The sequence below is a fragment of the Bacillus rossius genome, chromosome 5 (assembly GCF_032445375.1).
Source record: "Bacillus rossius redtenbacheri isolate Brsri chromosome 5, Brsri_v3, whole genome shotgun sequence".
Lineage (NCBI taxonomy): Eukaryota > Metazoa > Arthropoda > Insecta > Phasmatodea > Bacillidae > Bacillus > Bacillus rossius.
The window spans coordinates 48959801-48974672 of record NC_086333.1 but is presented as its reverse complement, the minus strand read 5'-3'; the positions used below and the strand labels follow the sequence as shown (position 1 = coordinate 48974672).

Sequence of the window (14872 nt, the reverse complement as noted above, 5' to 3'; positions counted from 1 at the left end):
CTGCTATTTTGCAAACATCAGCTATGGCAGGTTAAGTTGCGGCTATCGGGTGTAAAGAACCAAATGTTTTTACGTCCGCGCGTATGCCGCCATGCCCTACCGTTGTCGCCCGGCCACAGAATGGGCCATGATGAACTTCAGTCTAATCAGTGGCAGGGAACTCGCACAAACACAAGCAACGTCTGCCCATTCATTTCTACGTGCGCAAGCACCTGCAGTTGGAATCATAGTGAAACCGTGACTTCCAAGTGAGAGAATAATGCACCTGTTCAACTATTTGAGACAAAACTAAGAATATTACAACATGCAGAATTTCATGAAGGCCACACTTAAGTTGGTCGCACTTTAATTTCAAGCAAGTAAGTCAACTGTGCACACAATCGTACAAAATAAGGACACTACCAAACATTTATATAAGTCTAATGCTGTTGGCTGTACTAGTGGGAATATATTTGACATTAGATACCAGAACATAAATGAACAGGTTATTCACATGGAAAAGGTTGTTAAAAGAATGGTGCAATGAAAAAAGTCATGGGCCTGACAGGACTGGTGTGAACCAAGCGGTGATAGGCAAATAAGCACTTTAATGTTTTAAAAATTAAAATGCAAATATCCGGATAGTAATATCGGTTTCACTGCCAGTAAAGGATGTTTTGGAAAGTTCACAGAAAGGTACGTGATGTGAATTGTAGGTCACGCCTGGGTGGGCAAGCCAACCAGCTGACTAACGATAACTGTCACTCGTTATTTGGTGTCGTATTTGTCATACAAAGTATACAATGGTAGGCTTATAAAGATAAATGGTGTGACATATTTATCATTGAGTTTTATTCTACGCATTTATATTACTAAAGAATATTTTCCTACACATTTTGGAACACATTAAGTAAATTAACCTTACTATTTATGGAGACCAATGTTTCAGAATACGCGATTTCGGATAACTCGAACATTTTTAAGAACGCTTTAGTCTTGCTAAGTGAGGGATTGGTGTACTATTAGACTGCCTTGCTAGGTCAACAATATATGTACTAAAATGACGAAAAAAGGAAAAAATGTAGTGATGTGATGTGATGTGTTAAATCCTAATTTTTTTGAATCTGAATTTTGAATTTGAATCACAAAGATTACCTCAAATCTACAAGTCAAATTCGAATTCAAGTGTCAAGGTTCAAAACTAAAATAAAGAACTAGATAAAATAAAAGTATTAACTATGATGTTAAAAATTCCACCCACTATATGTATTTTCTTTTAAGGAACTCAGTTTCCAGATTCAATACAGATTGTAATTTTATTTACATAATTACATATTCAAAGTACAATTTCTTGGGGAATGGTAATAGGATAAGTATAAGGAAGAGTACAAAACAGACATAGAAAATTTCTAAACTGTTAGTGCTGAATTTTTTTTAAATTTTAATTAAATTTTTTATTTGATCTCTTTTCTAAAAATATTATATATTTCCAATATTAGAGGTTTAATGGTGTTCAAAGATTCGAGGATTCCACCAGCCAAACCCTAGGAAAAAGCAGAGTTCTTTGCCTCATGGTGAGACCCAGCCTTGCACCGGGGTTGGGTTTTGTTTTAAGTGTTAAATATTAGGTATTATCCAGCAATTTTTCAGAATATTGCTATCCAACAAAAACTGCACTGTGCATTTCAGAGAAAAGAAAGGTTTTTTTTAGAGAAAAAGTATGAAGAAATTATTGTACTTATGTGTTAATGAATTTTTTTACTATATTTGAATGTTAATAGCATATAATTACAAACCTATAGTAATAGTTTTGTACGTTTCCTTTTACAGCTAGTAAGTTCTTCTATTAGCAATGCACAGAGCAGTTTTAGTTTGAAAGTTAAGTTGTAAAAAATGACTAGATCACTCCTGAAAATATTTAATAAGACCATAGCCTGTTCCAAGGATGGATCTACAGGTAAGCAGGCCCTTTGATCACTGGGACTGCTGCAAGATTGGATGAATTAATTAAAGCTTAACATCTCATTGACTTTGGGGATGACAATAGAATGGAGCACTGAAAAAAAGCATAGGTGGTGGAAACAGTAGTACTTGGAGAAAACCCACCTGCTCACAGCGCAACTTTCACCACGTTTCCTAAGCTTGTGAAAAATTCCTGATTTTACCCTATTGGGTATCGAACCTGGATTGTATTTGTGGAACCTGAACTATCTGACCACCACTCAACCACAGTGAGCCCCACTGCTAATGTTAAAGTGGGTTCCCAACCACTTGGTGACCTATTTGGTGCTCACAAATTTGAACCACGTGGAGGCAGTAACATCTCATTAGAACCTACCTAACAAAACCAACCTTTTTGGAACAAAACAATGATAGAACAGCTCTTACTATATGTAATACATAGAGACAAGATTTTATGGTTTTATTTTTAGTCCAATTTTTATTTTTAAAACAGAAAATTTTGGTATTATTGTTTAATTTTTATAAAAGCTGTTTGAAAATACTTACTCCGATAAAATAGTAGTAAAATTAATATGCTGCATATTTATAATAAAATAATTTGTAATAAATTGATCTCAAACAGATCTATTCAGAGTAATAAAAATAAATAAACGAGTTTTGTAGTTTAAATGTGATCCAATAAGAGATGCACAATAATAAAAAAAAAACTAATATAATTTTTTTGATCCATGTACTTTGGTACAATTTTTTTTGTTCAGAAATGGCATTCCTTGAATTTCAAACATTAAAAGTTTACTTCTTTTAATGATTTTAATTAATTTTTGGTTAAATACTATACTATCTTGCAGTTCGGTCCTATATATAGTGTATTAACCTGCATTTTGGTGTTATGCAGTGTTTTAAAATGCTTTTCAGAGTTATTTCCATTTTATTGCAATTCACCATAAAATCTTGTCCCTAGTAGTACTTCTTGCAGCGATCTGAAAATGTACACTTCAAATTGAGGTATCCTTTAAAGTGATGTGCTTTATAATGAGATTTCATTGTATATGCTTTTCCTAATTGGATGAGTCACCAAAATAATAACAGACTAACATAAAATCATACAGTAACAACTCACCATCCTGACTACGGATGCTGTCCAGTATCTCATGCATGCCGACTCGAAGGGCTTCATTTTCTTTGGTGACGCCTCTCAGCTTGTCCTCCAAGAACGCAAAGGCTCTGCTCAAGTTGCGCTCTTCGTGATCCGCTGCACTTTCCTTGTCAAGGGTCAATTCACCGGCGTGCTGGCTGTATACTTCATCCAACTTATCTTTGCTGGGATCAACAACTGCAAATTAATACAATTTTTTTTCAGAACCAACAAAAAATTAAAAGCCAGGTGAAACTATAAATAATCTTTGAGAGTGTACAATCTGAATTTTACTTTCTACATTTTATTAGCTCAGAGAATGCTAGTATTGAATAAACTTATAAATGCTGATTTATGAGGACTCCAATTAATAAGTTAACCCTTTTCACAAATAAATAACTTATATATTATCAAAGGACCACAGCTCAAACCGTGCTCACCACACCATACAGACACAGAGAAGCTAAAACTATAAAGGGGCCCGCTTAGTCAGGGGCGTAAAGTGTTAGGCTTTGTACTACCGTGCAGTATTCTTCTCATCATGCATAGGGCAACTATGAGGTTTGGGCAGTGGAGAAATGAAGATAGAGATGTAATGCAAGTCCCTAGAGTGCTTTTAAGAATCTGTAGGTACTGGGCGTTTCATCCCAAAAATTACTCTGAAAACATGCTTTTCATGCAATTTTCAATCTTTTCAAATACAGTTTGAAAACAAAATACAAAACTAGAATTACTCATCTGCCCTCAGCATATTCTTGAATGTTGATTTTTGTAAACAGAACCCACTCTGATTTCTTTGAACAGTTTACAAATCACATGGTTTATTTTTAAGTTCTGCACACCAATTGTGTGTTCAGATATGCAGGGGGTCCCTAAGCAATAAAAAGTCAAGAAAGTTTAAACTCCATTTAGGATCAAATAGACCAACGTTCAGCCACAGAGTTTTTTCTGATTAAACTGCATGTATTGGGGTCTAACTACATAGTTTCCTTTGAGCAAAGGTTAGCTAGCTACATTCTGAAAAGCAAAACTACCAATCTACTGTAAAATGATACACAAAGGTACCTGCAACAAGTTGTTTGTCTCTGGCAGTGTCATTCACTGTCTGCAGATCAGGTTCAAAACGCGATGGTTGGGAATATCCTTGAAGCTTCTCCAACTCTTTGACCAGCTTACGGTTCTGCAAATGAAAAAAAATAAAAAAGGATGCAGGTACTTGTGGTAACTGAGTTCGTTGATGTGTTGAAACTAAGGATAGGCCAGTCCATTACTCAAATACAATATAATTGTTAGTATTAAACGATTTGATACTCAAGGAAAAAAATAAAAATAAAAAAATACTTCAGGAAGGAAAAAAAAACATATAGTGTATCTAAGCATGTGCGAATGTTAAATTTTCGTTGCGAATCGAATACTGTAGTAACTATTTGTGCAAAGTGGAATCGAATGCGAATAGTTGCATTTTTTCATCTCAACTTCCCAAACCCATTAATAAAGTTTCCCACATTAAAAAAAACTGCGGTTTTAATTTGTTTTATTTAAAAACATGAAACCATTTATTTTGAAAAAAATTCTTATATGTAAAATTTAATTATAGTTTTATAAACACAACATAAATTGAAGTACTGAAGTTGGCATGTAAAAACACCAATTGCTCTACATGCTGAGGAAGCAAGTTTTCTCTTCGTGCTGAAACAGTATTCCCAGCTGCTGAAAAGAGACGCTCTGAATTTACTTGTGTGGCAGGAACCTCCAGATACTTTAGCGCTACTTAGGATAAATATCGGTACTTTGTGCCTTCATTTTGCCACCATTACAATGGATTCTTATGTCTGCTGATGTGAGGTTCTTTTAAGTACTGTCGTACCTCTTCTTCTCCTTCATCATAATCTTTATTGTCTTGCGTTGGAATACTGTCCAAGATAGCCCATTAAGAAGACGAAGCAGAGTTTGAAATGTTAGATTTAACTTCTTTAACTGCATGAATGGAATTCGTTTTTATACTTTTAATTTCCAACAAAACAATGGCTTGTGATTCCATTGTTGATATAAGAACACCTTTAAATCTGGGATCTACCAACATTGCAGCACGCTGTAGGGGCTCTTGCATGTAGTTTGGAAATCTCGACTTACATTTTTATGCAATGCTCTTGCAAGTGTCACTCCATCTTTTTTGGCAGCGATGTGCAATTCGAGGTTACAAAAAAGACAGTGAAGTACTGGAATGATCATAGACAATGTTGGGTAAGTGTTACCACTCATTTCTTCTGTGGCCTCTGCAAGTGGTGGTAAAACTTGAACAAAGTTCTCAGCAAGTTTCCATTCCACTGCGATCAGCATGTCTGTATCACCAGAGTTCACGTGGTCGGGAACAAGAGCAGGTTTCATTTCCAGCAGTCTCTTGAACATTTGGTACTCTGAGCACCAACGTGTATCAACATGCTGAATTACCTCTAGTTTAGGCATGTTCAACTGCTCCTGGAGTGTGTTTAGTCTTTTCCTAGTACGAGTGCTTCTTCGGTATTGACCAAATATACTCCTGGCCTTACTAAGAAGTGTGTTTGTACCTGGGCAATCATTCTTGCTGTTGATGTTTTCAATTGAAATTTGAAGGGTATGAGCAAAACATGATCTTGAACCATCTTTAAATAATTATGCTGAAGCCTGTCTGAAATTATGAGCATCGTCAGTGATACAGAATAATGGTATAGGCGACACTGCTGCGTCGATTCCCCAGTCAATGAGAACATTTTGTAGGGTAGCAGCCACATGAACACTTGTATGGGATTCATTTACAACAGCGTTGCTCATTATAAATGACACAGAAGTAAAGTCGGGTGTCGGAGATAATTGCAGGTAAGTCTGATGTAACTGTACGATGAACATGAAGTCCAGCTATCAGATGTAAATCTTGTACAAGCATTTCCTTGAGGGTTTTTTTTTCTCATAAAGTGCTGCAATGTAATGTTCAGAGAAAGTAGTTTTGCATGGTATTGTACATGTAGGTCCATTAAATCTTGAAACCCACGCCCTTCTGCAAACTCATAAGGCAAAAGTTCTGTTGCCAACATTTTGGCATTTTGTTTTGTAATACTTTGTGCTTTAGGATCGGTTGGTGACATCTTCTGTGTACTTCTGAACATAGTCGATAAAGTAGACTGTAGAAATTGTGGTTTTTATTTGCAGAAGTTTCTGAAAGTGTGTTTGGCCCCCAAATGGTTCTGGAGTGTCGTTGTAGTGCCTGCAAGAAATATTTTTTTTTGTATGTCTTACTCATTTTCTTGAGAAAATGATTTATTTTGTACAATCAGTATAACATATAAAATGTACTAGATGTGTTTTTAAAATATAAAGTGATATTTTAAATATTTAAACACAGGGCATTCAACTGTTCTCACGTTTTAAATGGAAATTATCTGTAATAATGAAACTGCCCTCAGATGGCAATTAAAAATAGTGCAATACTCTAAAATAGTTATTCTTCTGAAAAACAACATTATAGAAATTTTATTTTTGAGTTTCTCCCATTTCAGTTCATGACTCTGGTCAACTGCATTGCAGTATTTCAAGTTGTTAATCAATCGTTTGCAGTTTTAACAGTTGATTAGATTAGGTTAGGTTAGGTTAGGTTAGGTTAGGTTAGGTTAGGCTAGGCTAGCTTAGCTACATTTAAGTTATTCTAAATTATTTGAATGGGTGGTTAGGGTGTTAACTACATATAAAATAGGCCCTATTGTTTAAATGCTTGAACCATTGGTTAGGTAAGCTTAACTACAAATTAAAATACTGTCAGTTGGCATCCATTGATTGTTAGATTAGGTTAGCAACATTAAAAATACTTATTTGTGGTTTTTAGGACAAATAGTAGTCTACTCAAAAATACCATTTTCTGTATTTTTTAATTTTTTGGATTTGCTCTAACCGTATTAGAAAAACACCAAAATTAGAATAATTAGTAATTTCACAGATCACTAAAGTCTAATAATATTTGATATTTTTTCATCCACAACAAAATACTACACAAAAAAAAGAAAAACTAGCGATAATTGTGATACGTGCTTTAGGGGAAATTCATATTGTAGAAAGATAGTAAAATTTCCAAATTCGCTATCTAAACAATATCAATCTATTACACAAACATTAACACTCTTTTATAGCAAATTACTTCATCATGGCTTCAAACGTCCCCGCAAAACCATTATTATGAACGTTACGACGAAAATCTTGTCTAAAAGTTGTCAACATGAAACGTTATTAGTTTGAAGGCATAAGAAAACTAATGAAAAAAATACATTTCAAGAGTGGTTGCAACGTGACATAATTGCGTTTTACTTTGTCTTTTTTACCGCTGAATATTGCATTACAATCGGAGAACAGTTATTACCACGCATATAATATTTTATATCGCTGTGTACGACCTACAAATTTATCAAAACAATACAATTATCATTGTAACATAACCTACCACGCGGGCATTTGAACAATTGTTTGCATTTATCGAATTGTGCGGAACAATCGCCAGCATATGTGAAAAGAATTCCATATTGCACTACGTTTTTTCCTTTTGACGGTATTTCTCTAGATTGTGATCATCCCTCTGCGCCTTTATCCATTTATAATTTCGTTAGACGAAATTAATAAGCCCGGTAGGCGACACAGTGCTGCAATAGGTTATGTAACTCTTTAGATTAATCGATTATGAAGTCACACTTGTGCGAGAGGTCGATCTTCCAATGTTAACAGAAAATAAATCGTACGTGCGACGTAAAGACTTGAATGATACGAAGCTTCCTTTAATGCGAATAGTTCATAATGTTTCGAAGTATTATCGAATATTAAAAAAACTTTGAATTCGTTTGTACTATCGAAGCTTCGCACATGCCTAAGTGTATCTAATGCATAGTACAGAACAAATGGCACCTGCTGCTGCCAGACTGTTACCACACAGCTTGTTAACATTGAAATTATTATTTGGTTTACTATCGATAATTAAAATAAGTTTCTTGTATAACTTTAATTTTACCTATTTGTTAAGTTTTCTAAGACCATAAAATAGTGTTTTTTGATAGTTTCATTACAGTTGTATAGAAATATTATAAAAGAAACAATATCAATTCTAAGCACAAATTATTATTCTACAGAATTAATTATTTGTATCATTCGAACACTATTAATATTAAGGCATTCCATTACTTACTTCCTACGTCAAACAGAGTTAACAATTTTTAATATTAAACAATATAAAAAAAAGATAAAACTGCTTGAAACAAAGATGGCGCCTTTCTTTTAAACAGTTATTAATTTATTTAACAATAGATATATGTTAGCACACAATTCAATTTGTTTCGATTTTTCTTATCTTTTCTGATGGTTTATTAAATGGTTTCTGATAGTTTTAGGATTGAGTCGCGACCCACCTGTAACCCTTCCGCGACCCACCGGTTGGGAATCGTTGGTCTAGAGACAAGATAGGGGAGTTAGTCATGGCATCAGTTCCTGCCATGGCTAGCCAACCACCAAAAAAAGCACACGATGCATGCTACCCTTGATGCATGCTACCCTTTATGCATGGTTGAACCGCAGCATGATTAGGTGCACAGGCTTCAGCCTGGGACATACTCACATACACCTAGTTTTAGTCAGGTTAGGAAAAAAAAATTTTTTTTGCCACCCACTACAGTGCTCTCAGAATGTTTAATTAACCCTTCTCTATTTACAAATGCTTTCTTTATTTTAAAATGAAAATTGAATGTTTCTTCAAAACATAGATTTCAATTTTTACTAATATTTTATTTCATCCCTGACACAAGATCTAGATTCACATTCAAAGCACTATTTTAAGAATTGAACACATTATTTGGATAAGAGCAAAAGTGGATTTAAACCATTATAATCTGTAAACGTATGTTACACCTGCAAATGAGAAAATTCATGTAGATAATTTAGAGTAATGACTACACAGATGATTAAAAACATACCTTCAACAGACTGCTTTATTTAGTTAACATGTGGAATTTAGTTGGTGAAAATTAACTCTCTAACTCTAAAGTAAAATTGTAAAATTCACAAAATCTTGTACATACTGTACAGTTACAAACTTATGAAACTGCAATTTTTCGTAATAGGAATTTGTATTTTGTTAAGTTGGGGGTGCATACCTGTTCATAGCTGCATGTGAATTATCACAGCACAAATGTATTAGGAAATACTTTCAGCCAATCTTTGCACACATATATGTATGGTGATACGATAGTTATCTTTGGGTTATGTCTGTTTTGTATATAACATGTAACATATAACCTAGAATTACAAGCCATCTTAAAAGTGAATAAAAATTTTGTTTTGCAACATACAAATACTTACTCAATTAGTATTTTTAAATGTCACATTCTAGATTATAAAACCAGTAAATACATGCACAAGAAAGTTTTATTTAAAATCATGCACTTGCCCCATATCAAAATTTATTTAAAAATAATATATATCAAATTTAGATTGAGTATAAGAATTCAAGTACAGCACTCAAATGTATCTAAAATTTTAATTAACCTTCAACTGCAGCTGCAGTTTCTCATCCTGTAGCCTTTCGGACTGCTGTTGGAGGACTTGCATTAGAAGCTTCTCCTTCTTACGTTGAGACACGATGCTGCCTATCGGCACCTCGTCATCCGCAGACAAACCAAGCTTCTCACTGAAATGTACCACATGTATTAGTTATTGGGAAAAAAAAAATATTAACTCAAAAAGCAGCTCAAAAAATTTAACACACTGCTTACTAACAAGAATAACTAATATGCATTGTGTAGTTTTCCAGTTATATAAGAATAAAATACTAGTAAATAACTTTCTTCTCTTTCCAGAAAACATACTTCTTTCTTAACAAAATCAAATAACTTTGCAATCTTATCTAGAATTGTAACTATGGATATTACTGCAAAGTAATTATTTAATTAGTCAGAAGTTTTGTTCTAGGGCCGCAAAGAAAAGCATTTAAGATTATAGAGCACCTAAGATATCAGCACATCTAACAAGCAACTAAAATAAAAGCAGCTTAAACTAAGAATACTATTTCATGTCACATCAGCAATGCATTAGTGTTTTTTCTAACGTGTTGCTACACATGGAGGCAATTTACATTAAGGTTAAGTCCCACACCCCGTCTCATCATTACTATTAGTTGAGGGTTACTTCTGTCATCTATCTCGATACCTCTCTCGCATTTGTTGTTCTGTCACAAATATTTTTTAACATATTTGGACGGTCTCCGGGTAAAAGGTAACAAGTCACATTTTGGTGATTTTTAGTCAACAAGTCACTTAAACTCTTAAGAATACATAGAATATGTAATGCATTTTTAATCACTGCCAACTATGTTGGTAAATATGTTGGTAAATAAAAGAATAATGCAAGAAAAATTTAAGTATTTAAATTTTTAAATTCAATTTTTATCTAAGAGTTTTTTTGTTTCTCCTGCAAAAAGTGAATTCTTGACTTGTTACCTTTTACCCGGAGACCGTCCATTTATATTAAGTGTAATATACCGGGTGTAAAAAATTTGCGCAGGTGGTGATAATTATGAACACTTGCACAACTTATTTACGTCCGCTAAATAGATCTTGGCGAATATTCTGTTAAAGACATGCTAACATAACAAAAAATGCAAGAGAGAGATATGTTCAAATGTGCCTGGAGCTGCGCAGTGCCGTAGAAATGAATTGGTCGACACGGCACATGAGACCACGCCTCAACCCCTGCCCTAGGAGGTGCCCCTGCAAGAACAAAGCTCTCTCGCCACCGTACCGCAGGGCGAAGTTCCGCTCCTCCAGCTCGTCAAGGGCGGCGTGCAGGCGGTTCGCCTCCTGCACCAGCTGCTGAATGTGCCGCTCTCGCACCCCCATTTGTGCTCGTAGCTCCTTTATCTCCTCCACCGCCTGCGCCAGGCCGTACTCCCCGCTCTCGTACTGTCGCAGGCGCGCGACCGCCATCGCCAGCTGCAAACCGACCCCCGACCTCGATGCTTCGAGAAGCCTTGGACCAAGGCATGTCCTCACGTGCCAAGGGTGTTTTTATCAGAATAAAAGTTCCCCCCCCCCCCCCCCCCAGTGGATACCTCTTTTTATTACTGTGTCTTTGCTTCTTTTGTCTGTTTTTATATGTATTGTAACTTTCTCCTCCTGTGTGGGCTGTTTTTTTATTATTATTATTATTATTATCATTTTCTCCCGTCCTTTTCTCGTCTGTCCATAACATGGTTGTTCTGTCATTCCGTCCCACTCACTTTTTAAACTCTTTTTTTTTTTGTCTTTACGCTATTAACACACCCTGTGGGTGCTAATGGCCTTCGCTGCCGATGCGCCCCCACATCACCACTCACTCACTCACTCACTCACTCACTCACTCACTCACTCACATGCCAAGGAGGTTAATCAGGGTGTCCTGGAAAGGCAAGGGAAAATAGAGGAAAGACCGGGATGTTTGAATGGGTCATGGAAAGGCAAGGAATTTACTGGAAACACTGGAATAGTCATAGAAATTCTCCAGTGATAAGTTATTTCATGAGGATAACATCATGCTCCAGTTTGCATAATTTTTTTTGATATGGTGTTTTTATTATATAGTCATTAGTCATCCATGCTGTAAAATGGCATATGAAAGGTAATGTTTGAATTTTCAAGAAATGAAGAAAGCGGAGTGAGAAATGGGCCAGCTATGGAAATGGTGGAGGCTGGAGTTCCAGAAAATTTTAAAACCGGTAAATTATTTATTTTTAAAAAAAAAAAAAGGGGGGAGGGGTTAATTTGCAAATATGGATGGGGAAAGTCGGGGAAAATAAGGGATATATTATTCCAGATTTGTGTGGACACCATGTTATTTCTTTTTTTTTTGCCATCACTATTAAGTACCATTCATTCCAATATCTATCTTGCACTTGCAATTTTTCTCACCAGATATTTATTGAACGTTATTTTCAAACCATAAAATGTTGTAGCACACTGCTGTGATAATAAAACCTATGTCATTGTTTACATAAAATTATTCTGACAATTTTCCTGGTAATTCGTAAGTCAATGATGTATTCATGTGCAGAAAATGAAAATAAGCCTACGGGTGGGTAGAAACCTGACAAACCGTAAGAATGTAAAGCAGTTTGAAGACAAGTGCTACCACCAGGGCCGCCGAGAGGGGGGGGCAAAAGGGGCAAATGCCCAGGGGCCCGGTAGCCTTAGGGGCCCGGGCGCCCGGCTGGAAAGTGGAAAATAAATGGCTGGAAAAACATTTTTCCCCTGCTATTAAAACATATTGTACAATATATATTTGTTTTGTGTGTTCCTAAAACTACAGTCGATAACCAATAACATAACTGAGCAGTACTTGTAACATTCAGTTCACACCAAAATACTTGCGTAGTAGCAGAAATGGGAACGCCAGGTACGAGCACAATAGGTTTGCTTGGTCCCGTACACCCCTCCACTTGGGATCAGTGCCATTTAGACTCGCCTTTCTGAAGTAAAGAATGCGGTGATGGGCCCTGGCTGGAGGGGGTGTCATGGAGATATCTGATGAAATGAAACATCTCAAATCAATTCATGTTTCAAATATTGGTCCAAACCAGTTGAAACCAATCCAGCTTTTAAACACACTACAGAGATTAAAATTGGATAGTTTATTTCCAAACATGTGTATCGCTGTTCGAGTGTTCTGCACAATTACAGTGACAGTTGCCGAAGCCGAAAGGTCCTTCAGCAAAATGAAGGAAATAAAAAATGTACATCGCTCAACCATGTCTCAGGAAAGGATTAGTGGGCTCACCTTGCTTGCCTTAGAGCCTGATCTCGCTCGGTCATTGAACTATTGACGACGTAATTAACAATTTTGCTTTGAAAAAGGCACGGGAAAACAGATTTGTTGTGATTACTTCTGAACTATTTAATTGTTTGTAAATCAATATTACTGAGTAGCATCTTTTAAAATGCATTATATGTTTAAAATTTTAAATAATATACTACAGTGTATGATTATTCTGAATGTAGTGATTCGATACGAAGTAATGACTATTCTGTTGTAAAACATTTTGAAGTGTTATTAAATTTAGACATTTTTATATAGTATATGACATTTGAATTATGTTTTAGTTGGATGTAAAGTATATATCATTGTTATTTAAAATGCATGCCATTTATGATTATGCATCGGATTAAGGGTATTAAATTAATTTGTATAAATTATTAATATGTATTACAAATTTTTCAATGTAATGAATGTGGTTCAATGTGTTTGATGTTTTCAAAGTAATAAATTTATTATTACTTTAAATTATTTTAATATTTATATTCAGAATATGTATGTATTTTAAACACTCATATAATAATGCAATTTCTGATTAAGTACCATTTAAGATTTTTTTTTGCAATATATACAACAAAATTAATTATTATTTGTATTTTGATGTGATTAACAATGTAAAAGTGCACTGAGATAATACATGCAAAAGCTCTTTTTTTTTTGCGTAACTAGGAAATCGTTATGTATGTTCAAATGAAGGATGCAATTTTACGATACCATATATATTTATGGTATACGTAGTACGTAGTAGTGGTATGCAAAAAAAAGGAAGGGCCTACTACCCCAGCTGCCCAGGGGCCCACAAATTCTCTCAGCGGCCCTGGCTACCACCACACAGGACAGGAACAAAAAAAAAGAGGGAGAAGCTCACTTCTTCAGCTTTCACTCTGGCATCTTCATCAGAGCTTTTCAATTCCTCTTCAAGCTGTGAAATCTTCTTTTCTGCTTCATCCAACTTTAATTTCATAGCAGCTTCAGCATCCACATCGTGGATAACGCTTTTCCTAAAATCATCACCCCCACATAAAAAATATTATCTTCTGCAGTTCAAAATAAGTTTATTTACATAACATTGAGATCTATCATAATTTTTTGTGTAAATTTCTAAGTGCTTAATCTCAGGAACATCCAAACAACATTTCCAAAAGAGTAATGGAATTCAAAACACTTTTAAAACCAGTTTATTTACACCACATAATTTCTATCTTAACTTTTTGTGTAAATTTTAAAGTTTTTAATCTCAGGAACTTCAAAACAACATTCCCAAAAAAAAAAAAAGTAATGGGATTCAAAACAATTTGAAAATAAGTGTGGAGAAGAACACACAATTAAAAATATTAAAATAAGCATTAGAAACATTTCAAATTATTTTAAATTGCTAACCAAACAAAGCTAACTTGTTTAGTAGTAGTAAAATAAAAAACAACTAACATGAATTTTACTACAACATTCAAAGACATATTCAAAGCTACTTTCAGACTGCCTTCAAAATTGACTGGAAACACACATTTTAATATAAATATGATGATACTTTTAGTACAGACATTTTTGTTTTCCAAGCAATACACGTGTCTTTTTAAGAAATTCTATGTGTGATACCGTTATTTATTTCCTTATTTATTTATTTTTCATGTGCTTACTAATAGTTATGTTATTTTATGAGAGACAAAAAAAAACACAACAGACAATTAAACACTAATTTACAAATGATAAACTAATAAACTTTTAAATGACACAAACATAAAATGTTCTACACTAAAAAGAAGATTAATTCAAAATAAAGAACCTACTAAAAAAATGAGTTTCATATAGTTTTAGAAAATTAAATAGATTAAAAATAAATTATATATTAAATTAACAAAGTTTGATACTCTGCTTTATTATATAGTTTGGTAGTAGAACTTGATCTGAATAGATACAGTAAGAGCCTCTTGGTAAAATCCAGTCTTACAA

General features: G+C 34.5%; 1 protein-coding gene across 5 annotated transcripts in view; it reads right to left on the bottom strand.

The window, feature by feature from the left end:
* The window catches only part of LOC134531780 (centrosomal protein of 290 kDa-like), a 140435-nt gene that overhangs the window by 82461 nt on the left and 43102 nt on the right, over positions 1-14872 (bottom strand). For all 5 annotated transcript variants that reach the window (XM_063367689.1, XM_063367687.1, XM_063367688.1 and 2 more), the window contains exons 11-15: positions 13791-13923; positions 10877-11067; positions 9626-9767; positions 4142-4256; positions 3062-3274 (exon numbers count right to left, since the gene is read on the bottom strand). In XM_063367689.1, the coding sequence (XP_063223759.1) occupies positions 3062-3274; positions 4142-4256; positions 9626-9767; positions 10877-11067; positions 13791-13923 (794 nt within the window). The remainder of the gene's footprint in view (positions 1-3061; positions 3275-4141; positions 4257-9625; positions 9768-10876; positions 11068-13790; positions 13924-14872) is intronic.